General features: G+C 41.8%; 1 protein-coding gene across 3 annotated transcripts in view; it reads right to left on the bottom strand.

Annotated features, from left to right (window-relative positions):
• Positions 1-300: 300 nt before the first annotated feature.
• The window catches only part of gpr155b (G protein-coupled receptor 155b), a 90,556-nt gene continuing 72,508 nt past the window's right edge, over positions 301-18,348 (bottom strand). Inside the window, exons 11-16 of one of the 3 annotated variants that reach the window (XM_073047190.1) lie at positions 17,936-18,034; positions 14,193-14,323; positions 10,512-10,607; positions 10,315-10,379; positions 9,834-9,971; positions 301-1,220 (exon numbers count right to left, since the gene is read on the bottom strand). In XM_073047190.1, the coding sequence (XP_072903291.1) occupies positions 1,013-1,220; positions 9,834-9,971; positions 10,315-10,379; positions 10,512-10,607; positions 14,193-14,323; positions 17,936-18,034 (737 nt within the window). In that variant the 3' untranslated portion in view covers positions 301-1,012. Of the gene's footprint in view, positions 1,269-9,833; positions 9,972-10,314; positions 10,380-10,511; positions 10,608-14,192; positions 14,324-17,935; positions 18,035-18,348 lie in introns of all 3 variants that reach the window. The other 2 variants (XM_073047191.1, XM_073047192.1) reach the window with 2 other exon arrangements.

Genomic DNA, 18,348 nt, shown 5'->3' with positions numbered 1-18,348 from the left:
AGTAAGAACTGGAATTCAGTTATAAACAAGGTGGGACAGCAGAAACCTGATTGGATGAGGACTAACCAATCAGGAGGGATGACAATGGGAGTACAAAATACCATCGGACTAGACGTGCCCAGGCATCATCCCTGATGAACTTGACAGAGTGTGTCATCAAAATCATCGGATAAAATCGATAGGCTCTACCCGGCTGAAGCCCGAGTTTATTTGTCATATACACTGGGAAAGCACAAGATCCTTTTTGATAATCAAGAAGGTTGAAATTTGACTTATACATTTACACAGAATTCAAGGGAATCTCTTTAACTTATTAAAATATTTATTTCATTAAAAAACATTCCAACAAAAACATATCACTTCAATATGATAGAACTGAAGTTAAAAGAAATAGGTCTAAGAAAACCTATTTATAAATGTGTTAGATTCTGTCTTGAACTATGAGCAGCATTAAACAACAGAATACTTTTAACAAATATAATCATTCAGCTTTACATGCAGGTTCTTACATGCGACCAAATTTAAAAGTGCACCTTTCAACATAAAGTGCAAATACTTCCCTCAGAACAGCAGCAGATCTGCTGTATTTTAGTAAAGATAACAGTATCAAGTCTTGAATGTCAAAATCATGGATACGTGATCAGTGGAAGCATTTTGGATAAGACAGCTTGCTGCAAACAGAAATGTTAATTTCTGTGCTTCTTGTACAAAATGACTAGTACTTCAGTGCAATCCATGGCTCAAATTTATTTACATGACGTTTTTACCCTGATCTGACAGAACAATCTTACATTTAAGTGGGTTAAAATCATCTTCCATATACACTAATGCACTAACAATTTACATCTTAGTAAAAAACAGTTAGGCAAATTAACAATCTTTAATAACAATATTTCAAAATCTTTGGTTAATAATAGGATTTTAAAACAAACTTAATGCATTTTTACAGCAAGAAGAGAAAGGTCCTGTGCATTTCAGCTCTAAATTCAAAGCAGCTCTAATGAAGTCCAGATCACACAATATTCTTCTGCACCATATAGTAGTACAGTGAATCATCTTGAAATGGAGATTCATTGGTTAAGTGCTGAATTATGCCACCTTGAAGTAAACAGCCTGCATATTTACTAGCTTCACTTCGGTCATGGGCGAGGCCAGCTCGAATCAACCAGTCCACCAGATGACAGCCCTGGAAAATGCCTGAAGAGGTTTCTGCTGCACACCTGTGTCAAAGGAATGATTCATCCACTTGGTCTGCATGTCTTATATCACTGTTCCATAGGAAAGGAAACAGTAAATGGTAGAAAGACAGGAGACAGAATGAAATAAATGCTTGCTACAGATAAATCTGCATCATTAACTGAAGCTATGTAGGTTCATTTGAGTCTTGAATAACAAAATATTTTGCCCCTACAAGAACAAAGATAACATTTAACTCTACATCATAACTTTTATCCTTGGCTTGCCCTTCAACCATGTGGTGTCACACTACCTGTCCAAATTTCATCTCTAAATGATGCCGTATTTCCTCATTTAGCTGTTGGCAGGTGAAAGTCAGTCCTTCAAACCTTATTCCCTAGTCACTCTCAGGCCTCAACAAACTCATCTTTCTATCTGATGCAGTATTGGGTTTCGATCTATTTCTTCATCATTATTACTCTAGCTTCAAACATAACTCCTATTATTCGTTTAGAGAATTACAGTAAAGTTTCTAAAAACTGGGCAATATTGAATTTAGTTTACAATCTCCCAGATTATAAACTGGTCCATGCCTACTTGTAAGAAGACTGGTCAATATTCAAGCATTGCTTGATAAATAGCAAGCAACCTTTGTGCTTCTTGTGCCTTGCGATGTGTAAACCCAGAAAGGAATCTCAGCACTCTTGGGATATTCAAAAATTATTGAGTCTTCCACCACCAAACTCCTGGGATTTACCAGAGTACACTCACCTCATTTGAGCAGCAGCTCACCTCATGACTCTAAAAATGTCCATAAGACCATAAGATATAGGAGCAGAAGTAGGCTATTCTGCTCATCGAGTCTGCTCTGCCATCCAATCATGGGCTGATCCAATTCTTCCAGTCATCCCCACTCCCCTGCCTATTCCCCATACCCTTTGATGCCCTGGCTAATCAAGAATCTATCTTTCTCTGCCTTAAATGCACTCAATGACTTGGCCTCCACAACCGCTCATGGCAACAAATTCCATAGATTTACCACCCTCTGACTAAAGTAATTTCTCTGCATCTCTGTTCTAAGTGGATGTCCTTCAATCTTGAAGTCGTGCCCTCATGTCCTAAACTCCCCTACATTGGGATATAGCTTTGCCATACCTAATCTGTTAAGGCCTTTTAACATTCGAAATGTTTCTATGAGATCCCCCTTCATTCTCCTGAACTCCTGGGAATACAGCCCAAGAGCTGCCAGACGTTCCTCATACGGTAACCCTTTCATTCCTGGAATCATTCTCGTGAATCTTCTCTGAACCCTCTCAATGTCAGTCTATCCTTTCTAAAATAAGGAGCCCAAAACTGCACACAATACTCCAAGTGTGGTCTCACAAGTGGCTTATAGAGCCTCAACATCACATCTCTGCACTTCTATACCTCTATACCTCTATGAATGCAAACATTGCATTTGGCCTTCCTCGCCACCAAATCAACCCGGAGGTTAACCTTTCAGGTATCCTGCACAAAGACTCTCAAGTCCCTTTGCATTTTGAATTCTCTCCCCATCTAAATAATAGTCCGCCCATTTATTTCTTCCACCAAAGTGCATGACCATACACTTTCCAACATTGTATTTCATTTGCCACTTCTTTAGCCATTCCACTAAACTATCTAAGTCTCTCTGTTTCCTCAACACTACCCGTTCCTCCACCTATCTTTGTATCATCGGCAAATTTAGCCACAAATCCATTAATACCATAGTCCAAATCATTGACATACATCGTAAAAAGCAGCTGTCCCAACACTGACCCCTGTGGATGTCCACTGGTAACCACCAGCCAGCCAGAATAGGATCCCTTTCCGCACTCTGTTTTCCGCTGATCAGCCAATGCTCCACTCATGCTAGTAACTCCCCTGTAATTCCATGGGCTCTTATCTTGCTAAGCAGCCTCATGTGTGGCACCTTTGTCAAAGGCCTTCTGAAAATCCAAGTGCACCACATCTACTGCATCTCCTTTGTTTACCCTGCTAACAGGTCTATAGTTTCCTTTCTGCTGCCTCCCACCCTGCCTAAATAGCAGAGTAATATTTGCAATTTTCCAGTCATCTAGTACAATGCCAGAATCTATGGATTCTTGAAAGATTAATGCTAATGCCTCTGCTGTCTCTCCAGCTACATCCTTCAGAACCTGAGGGTGCATTCCATCAGGTCCAGGAGATTTATCCACCCTCAGATCATTAAGCTTCCTAAGCAGCCTCTCAGCTGTAGTTTTCATTGTACATACTTCACTTCCCTGACACTCTTGAATGTCTGGTATACTGCAGATGTCTTCCACTGTGAAGACTGATGCAAAATACACAGTCAGTTCCTCTGCCATCTCTGTGTCTCTCATTACAATATCTCCAACATCATTTTCTATTGGTCCAATATCTACCCTCCACTCTCTTTTACCCTTTATATACTTAAAAATGCTTTTAGTATCTTCCTTGATATTAGTCGCAGGCTTGCTTAATAATTCATTTTTTCCTTCCCAATGACCTTCTTAGTTACCTTCTGCAAGTTTTTAAAAGCTTCCCAATCTTCTATCTTCCCACTAGCTCGGGCTTCCTTGTATGCCCTCTCTTTTGTTTTTATTTTGGCTCTGACTTCACTTGTCAGCCATGGTAGTGTCCTTCTTCCATTCGAAAATTTCTTCTTATTTGGAATATATCTGTCTTGCACTTCTCTCATTTTTTGCAGAAACTCCAGCCATTGCTGCTCTGCTTTCCTTCCTGCTAGTGTTCCTTTCCAATTAACTTTGGCCAGTTCCCATGTCATGCCACTGTAATTTTCCTTATCCCATTGAAATACCAACACATTGGAATTAATTTCTCCTTCTCAAATTTCAAAGTGAACTCAATCATATTGTGATCACTGTTCCCTAAGGGTTCCTTAACCTTAAGCTCTGTTTTATCACCTCCAGATCATTGCCCAACACCCAATCCAGCACAGCTGATCCCCTAGTGGGCTCAACAACAAGCTGTTCTGAAAAGCCATCCCTCAGATATTCTAAAAATTCTCTCGAGGTCCAGTACTGATCTGCTTTTCTCAATCCACTTTCATGTTAAAATCCCCAACGGTTATCATGACATTGTCTTTCTGACATGCCTTTTCTATCTACAGCTGTAATTTGTAATCCACATCCTCCTGGCTGCCGTACACAACTGCCATGAGGGTCCTTTTACCCTTGTCATTTCTCAACTCAACCCTTAGAGACTATCCACCTTCCTTCATCCGTGAGGCACAAGCTGGCAGTGGAGATGGAGTTTTCTTCACTTGCCTGGTTGAATGTAGCTTCATCGACACTCAAATTTAACACCACCCACAGCATAGCTGGCACCCAAGACACCGCACTACACATGCATTTCCTCAACAGCAGGCAAATTGTGGAGGCAATACGTACAAAATGAACAGCAGGAATACAATGAAGTTTTTTTGACGCCATCTTCCAAATCCAGAATTTCTACCAAGGATAAGGACAGCTGACAAATGGAAGCACCACAATCTGCAAACTCCCTTCCAAGTCATGTTGCCCAGAGCGAGAAATAAATCAATGTTACCTTGTCACTGATTGTCTACCAGCAGCTGTATAAAAATAGTTCCACTCATTAGAATGTAGCAACCCAGGGCTTATTCCTTGGGCAACTAAGAGTGGGCAATAATAATTAGACTTGCCAGCAGCAGTCAAATCCCATATGTGGGTTTCAAAAAATCCAAGTAACAAACCAATTATCCAGTCTTTAATAAAAATTTAACAATCAGCATATGGTCCTCCAACTGAGCTAGAAAATATTTTTTGTGGTTAGAGTAGCTAGAAGCACTATTTCATATTCAGATCAAAAATTACAATTTTATTACTTCTTTATAAAAGGAACTCATAATTTTTCTATCACATTTCTGATTTTCTCTGAACGTAAAATTATCAAGCAACTTTGGTGCCTTACTTAATTTAGATAGTTTTGGAGAGGGAGAATAGAGAGAGAGAGAGGGGGGAGAGAGAGGGGGAAAGAGAGAGAGAGAGAGAGAGAGAGAAAGATTGGAGAGAGAGAGAGAGAATAGAAAATCTACAGCACAATACAGACCCTTCAGCCCACAATGCTGTCCCAAACATGAAATTACAGGGTTACACATAGCCCTCTATTTTTCTAAGCTCCATATACCTATCAGGAGTCTCTTAAAAGACCCTATCATATTCACCTCCACCACCACTGCTGGCACCCCATTCCATCCACTCACCACTCTCTGTGTAAAAAAAATTTACCCCTAACATCTCCTCTGTACCTACTTCCAAGAACCTTAAAATTGTGCCCTCTCATGTTAGCCATTTCAGCCCTGGGAAAAAGCCTCTGACTATCCACACGATTGATGCCTCTCATCATCTTATACACCTCTATCAGGTCACCTCTCCTCCTCCATTGCTCCAAGGAGAAAAGGCCAAGTTCACTCAACCTATTTTCATAAGGCACGCTTCCTAATCTTGGCAACATCCTTGTAAATCTCCTCTGCACCCTTTCTATGGTTTCCACATCCTTCCTGCAGTGAGGTGATCAGAACTGAGCACATTACTCCAAGTGGGGTCTGACCAGGGCCCTATATAGCTGCAACATTACCTCTCAGCTCCTAAACTCAATCCCACAGTTGATGGCCAATGCACCGTATGCCTTCTTAACCACAGAGTCAACCTGTGTAGCAGCTTTGAGTGTCCTATGGACTCGGACCCCAAGATCCCTCTGATCCTCCACACTGCCAAGAGTGTTACCATCAATACTATATTCTGCCATCGTATTTGACCTACCACAGTATTAAACACCTCACATTTATCTGGGTTGAACTCCATCTGCCACTTCTAAGCCCAGCTTTGCATCCTATCAATGTCCCACTGTAACCTCTGTCAGCCCTCCACATTATCCACAACACCCCCAATCTTTGTGTCATCAGCAAATTTACTAACCCATCCCTCCACTTCCACATCCAGGTCATTTATAAAAATCACTGACCTCCACGCAGAATATGACCCGTCTACAACCACTCTTTGCCTTTTGTGGACAAGCCAGTTCTGGATCCACAAAGCAAGGTCCCCTTTGATCCCATGTCTCCTTACTTTCTCAATAAGCCTTGCATGGGGTACCTTATCAAATACCTTGCTGAAATCCATATATACTACATCTACTGCTCAACCTTCATCAATGTGTTTAGTCACATCCTCAAAAAAATCAATCAGGCTCATAAGACACGACCTGCCTTTGACAATGCCATGCTGACTATTCCTAATCATATTATGCCTCTCCAAATGTTCATAATTCCTGCCTCTCAGGATCTTTTCCATCAATTTACCAACCAGTGAAGTAAGACTCACTGCTCTATAATTTCCTGGGCTATCCCTAGTCCCTTTCTTGAATAATGGATTAACATTCGCAAAGCTCCAATCCTCCGGAACCTCCCATCCTCAATGATGATGCAAAGATCATTGCCAGAGGCTCAGCAATCTCCTCCCTCGCCTCCCACAGTAGCCTGGGGTACATCTGGTCTGGTCCCGGTGACTTATCCAACTTGATGCTTTCCAAAAGCTCCAGCATATCCTCTTTCTTAATATCTACATGCTCAAGCTTTTCAGTCCATTGCAAGTCATCCCTACAATCACCAAGGTCCTTTTCCGTAGTGAATACTGAAGCAAAGTATTCATTAAGTACCCCTGCTATTTACTCCGGTTCCATACACACTTTTCCACTGTCACACTTGATTGGTTCTGTTCTCTCAAGTCTTACCCTTTTACTCTTCATATGCTTGTAGAATGCCTTGGGGTTTTTCTTAATTCTGACCACCAAGGCCTTCTCATGGCCCCTTCTGGCTCTCCTAATTTCATTCTTAAGTTCCTTCCTAGTAGCCTTGTAATCTTCTAGATCTCTATCATCACCTAGTTTTTTGAACCTTTCATAAGCTTTTCTTCTTGACTAGATTTTCAATAGCCTTAGTACACCACGGTTCCTCTACCCTCCCATCCTTTCCCTGTCTCACTGGAACATACCTATGCAAAACTCCATGCAAATATCCTCTAAACATTTGCCACATTTCTGGTGTACATTTCCCTGAGAACATCTATTCCCAATTTATGCTTCCAAGTTCCTGCCTGATAGCTTCGTATTTCCCGTTACTCCAATTAAACGCTTTCCTAACTTGTCTGTTCCTATCCCTCTCCAATGCTATGGTAAAGGAGATAGAATTGTGATCACTATCTCCAAAATGCTCTCCCACTGAGAGACCTGACACCTGACCAGGTTCATTTCCCAATATCAGATCAAGTACAGCCTCTCCTCTTGTAGGCTTATCTACATATTGTGTCAAGAAACCTTCCTGAACACAACTAACAAACTCCACCCCTTCTAAACCCCTTGATACCTTGCCAATCAATATTTGGGAAATTAAAATCTCCCACCACAACAACCCTGCTATTATTACACCTCTCCAGAATCTGTCTCTCTATCTGCTCCTCGATGTCCCTATTACTATTGGGTGATCTAAAAAAACTCCCAGTAGAGTTTTTGACCCCCTCCTGTTCCTAACTTCCCCCCAAAGAGACTCCGTAGGCAACTTCTCCATGACTTCCTCCTTTTCTGCAGAGTGGAGAGAGAGTGAGAGAGTGTGAGAGAGTGAGTGAGAGAGAGAGAGAAAGAGAGAGTGTGTGAGACTGTGTGAGACAGTGTGAGAGAGAGAGAGAGAGAAAGAGAGAGGAGAGAATGGAGAAGGGATGGAGACGGAAGAATACATGAACAGACGAGCATTAAAGCTGCAAAAAGCAAAGCTCAGTAGTTCAGGTGTTATTAATAGAGAGAGACAAACTGAGGTAATATTATTATATTAGACCGTGCTATAACAGTATAGAAACAGACAGATGGATCAAAGGGAGTGGGATGGAGAATTAAAACGAAAGGCAACAGGAATCACTGCTAACACGAGAAAGTCAGCAGATGCTGGAAATCCAAAGCAACCCTCACAAAACACTGGAGGAACCCAGCAGGTCAGGTCAGGCAGCATCAATGGAAAAGAGTAAACAGAAGACTTTTCTGGCCAGAACATTTTTCGCCCCAAAACGTTGACTGTTTACTCTTTTCCATTGATGCGGCCTGACCTGCCGAGTTCTTCCAGTGTTTTGTAGGAGTCACCACTGAGGCTTAAGTTCAGATGCTCTGTATAGTGATCATCAAGCCACATTTGATTTCTCTGATATAGAGAACACCACATGGACAGCACCAAGCAAAATGCACTGGATTAGAAGACATGCAAGTGTATCAGTGCTTCACCTTAAGGAACTGTTTGGGTCCACAGATGATAGGTAGGAAAGAAAGAGAAAAGGAGAGATATTGCATATCTATGTTTGTCTGGGAAAGTGCTGTGAAAATAGCAGTGGTTACAGGAGATGGGAGTGTAGATCGGGAAATTGCAAAGGGAATAGCTCTTTACCATGCTGAAAGGGGAGAAGAGGATGCGAAGGTGTGTCTAATGGTGGAACCTTATTGAAGGTGGCAATAATTGTGAATGATGATCTGTTGAACGTGACATTAGTGGAGGACAATGGGATCTGTCCAGGAGTGGAAATAGAGATGACAGAAATTAAAGAGATGCAACAAGGAACTCAGTCAACTACACCATACGGAGGAAACCACTGTTCAAGAAGGTGATACACAACCCATGAGATACCTGTCTTGTGATCGGAGCAGTTATAATGGGATAATGAAATGGCATTCTTATAGGAGGCAGAGTTACATGAATTCAGTTGAGATTCTTGTGGGATTTTGTGTGATTGTAATGTACACAGAGAAATACACTTGAGAGCTTACTAAATTACAAATTAACTGTTGAAAACTGCAGTTACAACTGAAAATTGATTTATGCTCACTGTTCTATCTGCGAGAGAGCATTTCGCTATAACAGGGAAAAATTAAATAAGAATTTTGCTCTGTTAAAAATGGATGTCTCCACTTTTCCATCGAGCAGTGTGTTCCTACCTGCACTAATGGAAGTTGGGCTAGCACTGCATTATCCATCACATCACAGGGGCTTCATGATGCAATTAGTTCACTCAACTATGCAGTAATCACAATAATTCATCCAAATAGCACTCTACTTCTGAAGATAAAGCAATGCTTGCATGAAAGAGCAACAAGCAATCTGCTGGAGAACACTGGGGGTCAAGCAGCATCTTTAGGGGCTGGAGGTGGGGGGAGAAGGAAGCGCTGATGTTTTGGGATGAAACCCGACATGTAAAATATCTGTAGAAAGGAAAATTACTCAGTTTAGGGGAAAAATGCCATAGAAATATGTAGAAAGAGGTCACAAAGAATCCCTAATTAAAATGAAGCACTGTTTTCAATACCTTAATATTTCAACTTTCTTTCCACAAATCATTTCTTCATTAATATACTGTGTCACAATTAAGCACATTATATTGATGAACAGATTTAACCAATTCATGCATGCTGTAAATTTGAAAATTGAACTGTCATACTTTTTTATAATTAGTAATGGAATCTTAGTAAATTTTAGCAACCAATTTTCAAGATTAACTTATTAGTATTGAAGTTCAAGCAAGTTAAATTAGCAAATGCTACAACTTAACGGAAGCTCTTACCTCCTCTTTTCAACGATGTCTTTGGCACACTGATCACGATGATACTGAGTAAACTGTTGGCAAGTCATTCTTATGTGCTCAGCTACTGCATTATCAGCTTGTGTTCCAAAATCTTTTCCATACCACAGATTTTCAAGCCTATTAAGTGAACAGGCTATTATTTATGGATAAACTGCTAAAAAGTCCGAGATTTTCGCCCGTCTTGGAACACTTGAGTCAATTCTTGTGGCACAAGAACTGCATAATGAGGAAGACCAGAATTCATATAGTTTGCTTTGTGCCATCCCATAATTACAAAGTTGATAAAATATATTGCTATATACCAAATCAGTTTGTAAAAAAATACATAATTTACCAGTTTAATACAATTTGACATATTTCACCTATGTATATTGTAGTCTATTCAGTATGCAAATCATGTTTCTTAAAGTGAAGAGTAGGAAGAACACATCATGTAGTTGCATAAAATAAAATTATTTACCTTTTTTTAAATGGAAGAATGACTGAATGCTTGTCTAATCCAAATATGCCAAATGAAATAAAACCCTGAAGGGAAACAAAAACTGATGTATTACTTAGCCTATTGCTTTCATTGATATTGACCACTAAATTAATTCAACATCATGATTCAAACATCAAAATACTTTCATAGAATGCAGTCATTTAAAGAACACAAACCTGTCCAAAATTGAAGATTACGCAGAAAAACTGCAGTTCAACATAAAGGCGACCTGGATCGGGGTTAACTAACAACCACAAACAACTAGATACATTCTGAAAAATAGCAGAATACTGTCAGTCAGGGATCAATAAAAGTTCTGCAGACAACTTAAGTACTGTAGTTACACTACAATACATTTTCAATAAAAAGCAATATTAAAAACAGACAATATTCTCAGCCAAGAGGCATCTATGAAAATGAATAAACAATCAATGTTTTGAGCCAAGGTGCCTCATCAGGACTGGAAAGATAGAGGGAAGAAGCCAGAATAAGGTGGGGAGAAGGGTTGGAGTATGAGCTAAAATATGATCGGTGAAGCAGGGTAGGTGGGGCAGGGGGGATGAAGTAAGAAGCTAGGGGATGAGAAATGGAAAAGGTAAAAGGCTGGAGAAGAAGGAAGAAGGAATCAGATGGGAGAGGAGAGTGGACAACAGAAGAAAGGGATGGGCCAAGGGCACAAGGAGGAGGTGATAGGCAGGTGAGGAGAAACGAAGAGCTAAGGGGGGTCCAGATAGATAACTGAAGAGTAGAGAGAGAAAAATCATCAAAATCAATATTCATGCCATCAGATTGGAGGTTAACCAGACAGAATATCAGGTGATGCTCCTCTAATCTGAGAATGGCTTAATCGTGGCAGTAGAGGAGGCCATGGACTTACATGTCAGAATGGGAATGGGGATTGGAATTAAAATGGTTGGAAGCAGGAAATCCTGCTCTTTGCGGATGGAGAGAAGATACTCTACAAAGTGGTCCCCCAATTTACATTGGGTCTCACCAGAGTAGAGGAGAACACATTGGGAGCACCAGACATAGTAAACAAACTCAACTGATTCAGAAGTGAAGTGTGGCCTCACTTGGAAAGACTGTTTGAGGCCCTGAATGGAGATAAAGGGAGGAGGTGAACGAGCAGATGTAGCACTTCTTTCACTTGCAGGGATATGTGCCAAGAGGGAGATTATTAGGGAGGAACGAACGACAAGGGAATCATGGAGGCAGCTATCTCTGTGGAAAGCAGAAAGTGGGAGGTGATAGAGATGTGTTTGGTTTTAGAATCCCACTGAAGTGGGTGATAGTTGCGGAGAATGAAGTCTCGCTTCGTCCAGGCCTCAGTGTCACTGAGCTCTTCTTCTGTTGCCTCTGTCTCCAAGCCCAGCTCTTTGGCAAGGGCTCTCTAACCCACACCAATAATCCTTTGTCCTGTCTCCAACACCACTCCTCTTCTTGGACACCCCGCTCTGGATTTTTGCTTCTCTATCATTCCCCTTTCTCTCTGTCACATCTATTCCCAGGATAGGCTTTCCTTTCCAGGACATCATATTTGCCCTTCTTCTTCAAGGAACAGTATTTCCCTTTTCCACCATTGATACTGCTGTCACCTGCATCAGCTCCACTTCCTGGACGTTCACCCTCATCCTATCTTCCTGCTGCCTTAACAGTGATAGAGTTCCTCTTGTCCTCACCTACCACCCCATCATTCTCCGCATCCGGCACATCATTCTCCGCACCTTCCACCTTCTTCAGATGGACTCCACCACCAAACACAACTCTAGTTCCTCCTGAAATCTCTGCTTTCTGCAGGGACTGCTCCCTCTGTAATTCCCTTGTCCATTTGTCCTTCCCCAGTAATCTCCTTCCAAGCACTTATCCCTGCAAGTGGAAGAAGTGCCACACCTGCTCATTCACCTCCTCCCTCATCTCTATTCAGGGACCCTGACTGTCTTTCCAAGCCAGGCAACACCTTAGTTGCGAATTTGTTGAGGTCTTTTTACTGTATCTGGTGCTCCTGGTGTGGTCTCCTCTTCTCTTCTCCTCATCTGTCTATCTCCACCTCCTTGTGCCCTTGACCTTCCCTTTCTTCTATGGTCCACTCTCCTCTCCTATATGATTCCTTCTCCAGCCCTTTAACTTTTCCACTTCTCACCTCCTAGACAATAGGTGCAGGAGTAGGCCATTCTGCCCTTCAAGCCAGCACCACCATTCACTGTGATCATGGCTGATCATCCACAATCAGTACCCCGTTCCTGCCTTCTCCCCATATCCCTTCACTCCGCTACCTTTAAGAGCTCTATCTAACTCTTTCTTGAAAGCATCCAGAGAATTGTCCTCCACTACCTTCTGAGGCAGAGCATTCCACAGATCCACAATTCTCTGGATGAAAAAGTTTTTCCTCAACTCTGTTCTAAATGGCCTACCCCTTATTCTTAATTCTTAAACTGTGGCCTAGCTTCTTATTTCATTCCCCCACCCCCCCGGCTTCACCTATCATCTTTGAGCTTGGACTCCTTTCCCTCCCCACACTTTTTTTATTCGGGCTTCTTCTCCCTTCCTTTCCACTCCTGATGAAGGTTCACAACCTGAAACAAAGACTATTTAATGATTTCCATAGACGCTGCCTGACCTGCTGAGTCCCTCCAGCATTCTGTGTTGCTCTGGATTTCCAGCATTTGCAGAACCTATTAGTGTTCATAATATTCTAGGCCAGTGCTTCATGTAGATCTGTTTAGGGAAACTAAAGTGCATTGCTCTGGCTCAACTGTAATAAAAGAAGCTGGAGAAAATGTAGCCAAGGATATATGACACAGAAACAGGTCGTTTATTTCAACCTGCCCATGATGGAATTTATGCTGCTCTTTAGCCTTCTCCCATCTTTGCTCACCCAAAATTATCAAGTCAACACCTATTCCCTTCACCTTCATATGTATTTCAAGCCTTAAATGATGCAACCAATTCCTGTGGTAACCAGTTCCACATCATCACCACTCTTTGAGTAATTTCTTTCATGTTCTCTACTGGATTCCTTGTTGAACCTCTTATGTCAAATTCCCTCTTGATTAATACTCTTCACCACTCTATGCACTCTAAATATTCTTATCCACTCTATCAGAACCTTCCACTATATTAAAAACCTCTAACAGGTGAAACAGCTTTCTCTTTTCAAGGGTGAGGAGTTTCAGTCCACTTATCTTTTCCTGATAAATGTACCCTGGTATTTCTGGCATCATCCCTCAACATTGTCTCTGAACTCTCTCCACTCTCTACTGACAACATGACCAGATCTATACAGAGTTCTCCAAGCACGCTCTAATCAAGTACCATACAAGCTTAGCGATAATCTAAGTAGCTTCTATTCTATCCAGTCACAATTCTTCAACTGAGTGCCTCCTCTTAGCTACCTCATAAGATTGGCACTCAAAGATTAACACTGCATCACACTTTCTTGAGGAGGACTGTACTAGCTTAAAGGTACCTGCCAAATACTTCAATGAACAACAAAAATGCTTCTGAGAAAGGCAAAGCATAAACTGAGACAAACAATAAATGAAAACAATATAAATACAAGAAAATTTGCAGAGGTTGGAAATCCAAGCATCACACACAAAACGCAAGAGGAACTCTGCAGGCCAGGCAGCATCTATGGAAAAGAGTAAACAGTCAACGTTTCAGGATAAAGGCATGAAGGGTCTCGGCACGAAACGTCGATTGTTTACTCTTTTCCATAGATGCTGCCTGGCCTGCTGAGTTCCTCCAGTATTTTGCAGATGTTACATGAAAAGTATATTGGTGACTTTTTTTTGTTTCTGTTTTTGATTAACATACTTATTAAAAGGAAGCAAAATTATTTTAATGTTAAAACTTACAGCAAACATGCCTATAATGAGAAGCAAACACAGTAGCACGTGCCTGGCGAGCTGTGGATCTCTATTCTGTAAGTGCCCCGTTTCTTGCATCAACGTGTTTTCAGGGTTGCAAGGCTCCCTATTTTGTTCTGCTGGTAGATACATCAAAGATAAGATTTGTAGTTGGAGAAAGCTAACATGTTGTCATTACAATGGAAACAACTATTATCGATTGAGAAGTACAACTGATTAACTTAGGATCAAAAACGCACAAACAGAAATGCGACTGCACAAAGAGGAAGACAGTCCATTCAAAATACTAACTCATATCTACCTCTCGCCAAATTAAAACATTGTGTATTTATGAGGTACTTTTGTCATATTAAAACATTCAAAAGGTACTCAACCAGAATACTAACAAAAGAAAATAAAAATCTGGAAGTACTCAGTACGTTGCACAGTATTCACAAAAGTAGAGAAAGAATTTTTGCTGAAAGGCCACAACACTGAAATATTAACTTTGTTCCAATCTCCACAGATGCCATCTAACAGGTGAGGCATTTCCAGATTTTCATCATCTGCAGTATTATATATTTGTTTAAGAACAAATGTGACACTGAACATTAAAAGGAGAAATCAGGACATATGAACAAAAAACTGGTCAAGCTGGTGGTTCTTAAGGAGTGTCTGAAAGCAGGAAAGTAGAGATTCAGACAGGTGTAAAAGGAGTTACAGACTTGGTTTTCATAGTGGAAGGTTGAATTATTAAAATCAAAGTTAATTTAGAGCCCAGAATTAGAGAAGTTAGTGCAGAATGACACCACAGCTAACAGTACCACAGTGGGAAGAAACTGTGTTGCCATTAGTTCCTTATTAATGACAGAATAATAAAACTGAAACTAGGCAAGTGCAGTTCCTTCTACACACAACAGATTCTGCAGATGCTGGAAATCCAGACCAACAAAGAGTGACAAAGTGCTGGAGGAACTCAGCAGGTCAGGCAGCATCTAAGGAGGGGAATAAAGAGTTGAAGTTTCGAGCCAAGACTGGAGAAAGGTGGGGGGGGGGGGGGGGAGGGAGGAATACAAGCTGGAAGGGGATGGGTGAAGCCAGGTGAGTGGGAAGGTAGGTGGGTCGAGGAAGGGAGGTGAAGTGAGAAGCTGGGTGGTGATAGGTGGAAACCATAAAGGGGTGAAGAAGAAACAATCTGCTCAGAGAGGAGAGTGGCCCTCGGGAGACAGGGAAGGAGGAAAGGCACCAGAGTAAGGTAACAGGCAGGTGAAGAGAAACGGGGTAAGAGGGAAGCCAGAATGGGAAATAGAAAAGGAGGGAAGGGGGCGAGGGAAGCAATTACTGGAAGTTGGAGAAATCAAGGATACATTGCTTTGTGCATCCAGAACTGGCTTACCCACAGAAGGCAAAAAGTGGTTGTAGACAGGTCACATGGAGGTTGGTGACCAGTCGGGTGCCTCAGGGATCTGTTCTGGGACCCCTTCTCTTCGTGAGTTTTATAAATGACCCGGATGAAGAAGTGGAGGGATGGGTTAGTAGATGTGCTGATGACACAAAGGTTGGAGGTATTGTGGATAGTGTGGAGGGCTGTCAGAGGTTACAGCAGGTCATTGATAGTATGCAAAACTGGGCTGAGAAGTGGCAGATGGAGTTCAACCCAGGTAAATGTGAGGTGGTTCATTTTGACAGGTCAAATATGATGGCAGAGTATAGTATTAATGGTAAGACTCTTGGCAGTGTGGAGGATCAGAGGGATCTTGGGGTCCGAGTCCATAGGACTCTCAAAGCAGCTATGCAGGTTGTCTCTGTGGTTAAGAAAGCATACGGTGCATTGACCTTCATCAACCATGGGATTGAATTTAGAAGCCAAGAGGTAATGTTACAGCTATATAGGGCCCTGGTTAGACCCCACTTGGAGTACTGTGTTCAGTTCCGGTCATCTCACTACAGGAAGGATGTGGATACTATAGAGAGAGTGCAGAGGAGATTTACAAGGATGTTGCCTGGAATGGGGAGCATGCCTTATGAGAATAGGTTGAGTGAACTCAGCCTTTTCTCTTTGGAGCGACAGAGGATGAGAGGTGTCCTGATAGAGGTGTATAAGATGATGAGAGGCGTCAATAGTGTGGATAGTCAGAGGCTTTTCCCAGGGCTGAAATGGCTTACATGAAAGGGCAGTTTTAATGTGCTTGGAAGTAGGTGCAGAGAAGATGTCAGGGGTAAGTTGTTGTGTTTTTTTTTTAACAGAGAGTGGTGAGTGCTTGGAATGGGCTGCCGGCAGTGGTGGTGGAGGTGGAAACAATAGGGTCTTTTAAGAGACTTCTGGATAAGTACGTGGAGCTTAGTGAAATAGAGGGCAATGGGTAACCTTAGGTAATTTTGTAAGGCACAGCTTTGTGGGTCGAAGGGCCTGTATTGTGCTGAAGGATTTCTATGTAAATCGATGCTCATGCCATTTTGGTATACGGCCTCCTCTATACTGCCATGATAAGCCCACTCTCTAGTTGGAGGAGCAACACCTCATATTCCCTCTGGGGAGCCTCCAACCTAATAGCATGAACATTGATTTCCCCAATGTTTGGTAATTTCCCCCTCCCCCTTTCCCTCCTCTCAGCTGCCTATCACCTCCCCCCTTTGCTGCTCCTCCTTCCCTTTCTCCCATGGTCCACTCTCCTCTCCTATCAGATTCCTTCTTCTCCAGCCTTTTACCTTTATACCCATCACCTCTCAGCTTCTCACTTCACCCACCGCTCCCCCACCCCTCTACCTTCTCCCTCACCTGGCTTCACCTATCACCTAGTTTATACTCCTTTCCCTCCACCTCTTGTTCTGGCTTCTTGCCCCTTCATTTCCGGTCTTGATGATGAGTCTTAGCCCGAAACATCAACTGCTCTTTCCTCTCCGTAGCTGCTGCCTGACCTGCTGAATTCCTCCAGCATTTTCTATGTGTTACTCTGGATTTCCAGGACTCAGCAGAATTTCTTGTGTCGATGTTCATGCCATCAAGTTGGCGGCTGCCCAGATGGAATACGTGGTTTCGTTCCTGCAGCCTGACACTGGCCTTGTGACAGAAGTGGAGGCCATGGACTGACATGTTGGAATGGGAATGGGGAATGAAATTAACATGGTTGGGCACCAGGAAATCCTCCCCATTGTCAATGGAGCAAAGGTGCTCAACAAAGCCATTTTTCCAAATATCATTGGTCTCACGGACATAGAGGAAGCAACACCAGGGACACTGGATACAACAGATGACCCCGACAGGTGAAGTGTTGCAGAAGGTGGGGTGGTGGAATGGGAGATAAAGGTGATTGGTGGTAGGATCCCACTGAAGATGACAGTCGTTGTGGTGAATGATGTTCTGGATGTGGAGGCTCATGGGATGGTAGGTGAGGACAAGAGGAACTCTATCCCTGTTAAGACAGCCGAAGATGAGGTGAGGGTGGATGTCTGGGAAGGAGAAGGTGCAGGTGAGAGCAGCGGAAGAAGGGAAACCCTGTTCTAGATGGCTGATGAGAGCCTATAGAAGAGGACGTGAGCTGTATTAATCTGGTTGCAACTTCTGAGGCTTGAGAAAAGGCAGATTAGTTGTGTTTTGGTCATGAGTCACTAGTATGTTTTGATCTATAAGAATTTCTAGATCAGTGTACATTAAAGTCCTGCAGTGCACTTCATATATTTCATATTGTCTTTCATTAGTAAAATATTCAAGTTATTAAACAGGACATATCATTAACTTTTAATAACCATACCACCCAGTAACGTCGTATTTAAGGTTCTGCTATCATTTGGAACCTCCTGGTTGGCATAACATAATTCATCTTGATTTTCTATTTGCTCTTCACAAATGTCTGTTAATAAAATAAATACCTTTAATACCCATTCTTATAATTACCTGTCTGCAAACAAAATTAACTTTTACACACATAGTTTATAAGCACTTAAACATTTCAAACTACAACAGGTACTGTTCAATTTAATAATTTTACTTTTTCATAAATGACTACTTTAAAATCTTAATGTAATAAGTCTCTGCATTTTGTCCTGAAATGAATAACTGCAGATGATGTGAAGACCAACTTAAATGTTCTGAGATAATTATGTCATAAATAGAAAGTTGTAAGATTGATGGCATTACCATCATTGAAACACCCCACTTTCAACA

Source organism: Hemitrygon akajei, chromosome 5 (assembly GCF_048418815.1).
Source record: "Hemitrygon akajei chromosome 5, sHemAka1.3, whole genome shotgun sequence".
Lineage (NCBI taxonomy): Eukaryota > Metazoa > Chordata > Chondrichthyes > Myliobatiformes > Dasyatidae > Hemitrygon > Hemitrygon akajei.
The sequence above is the reverse complement of the archived record's forward strand: the minus strand, read 5'-3'. Positions and strand labels throughout refer to the sequence as shown.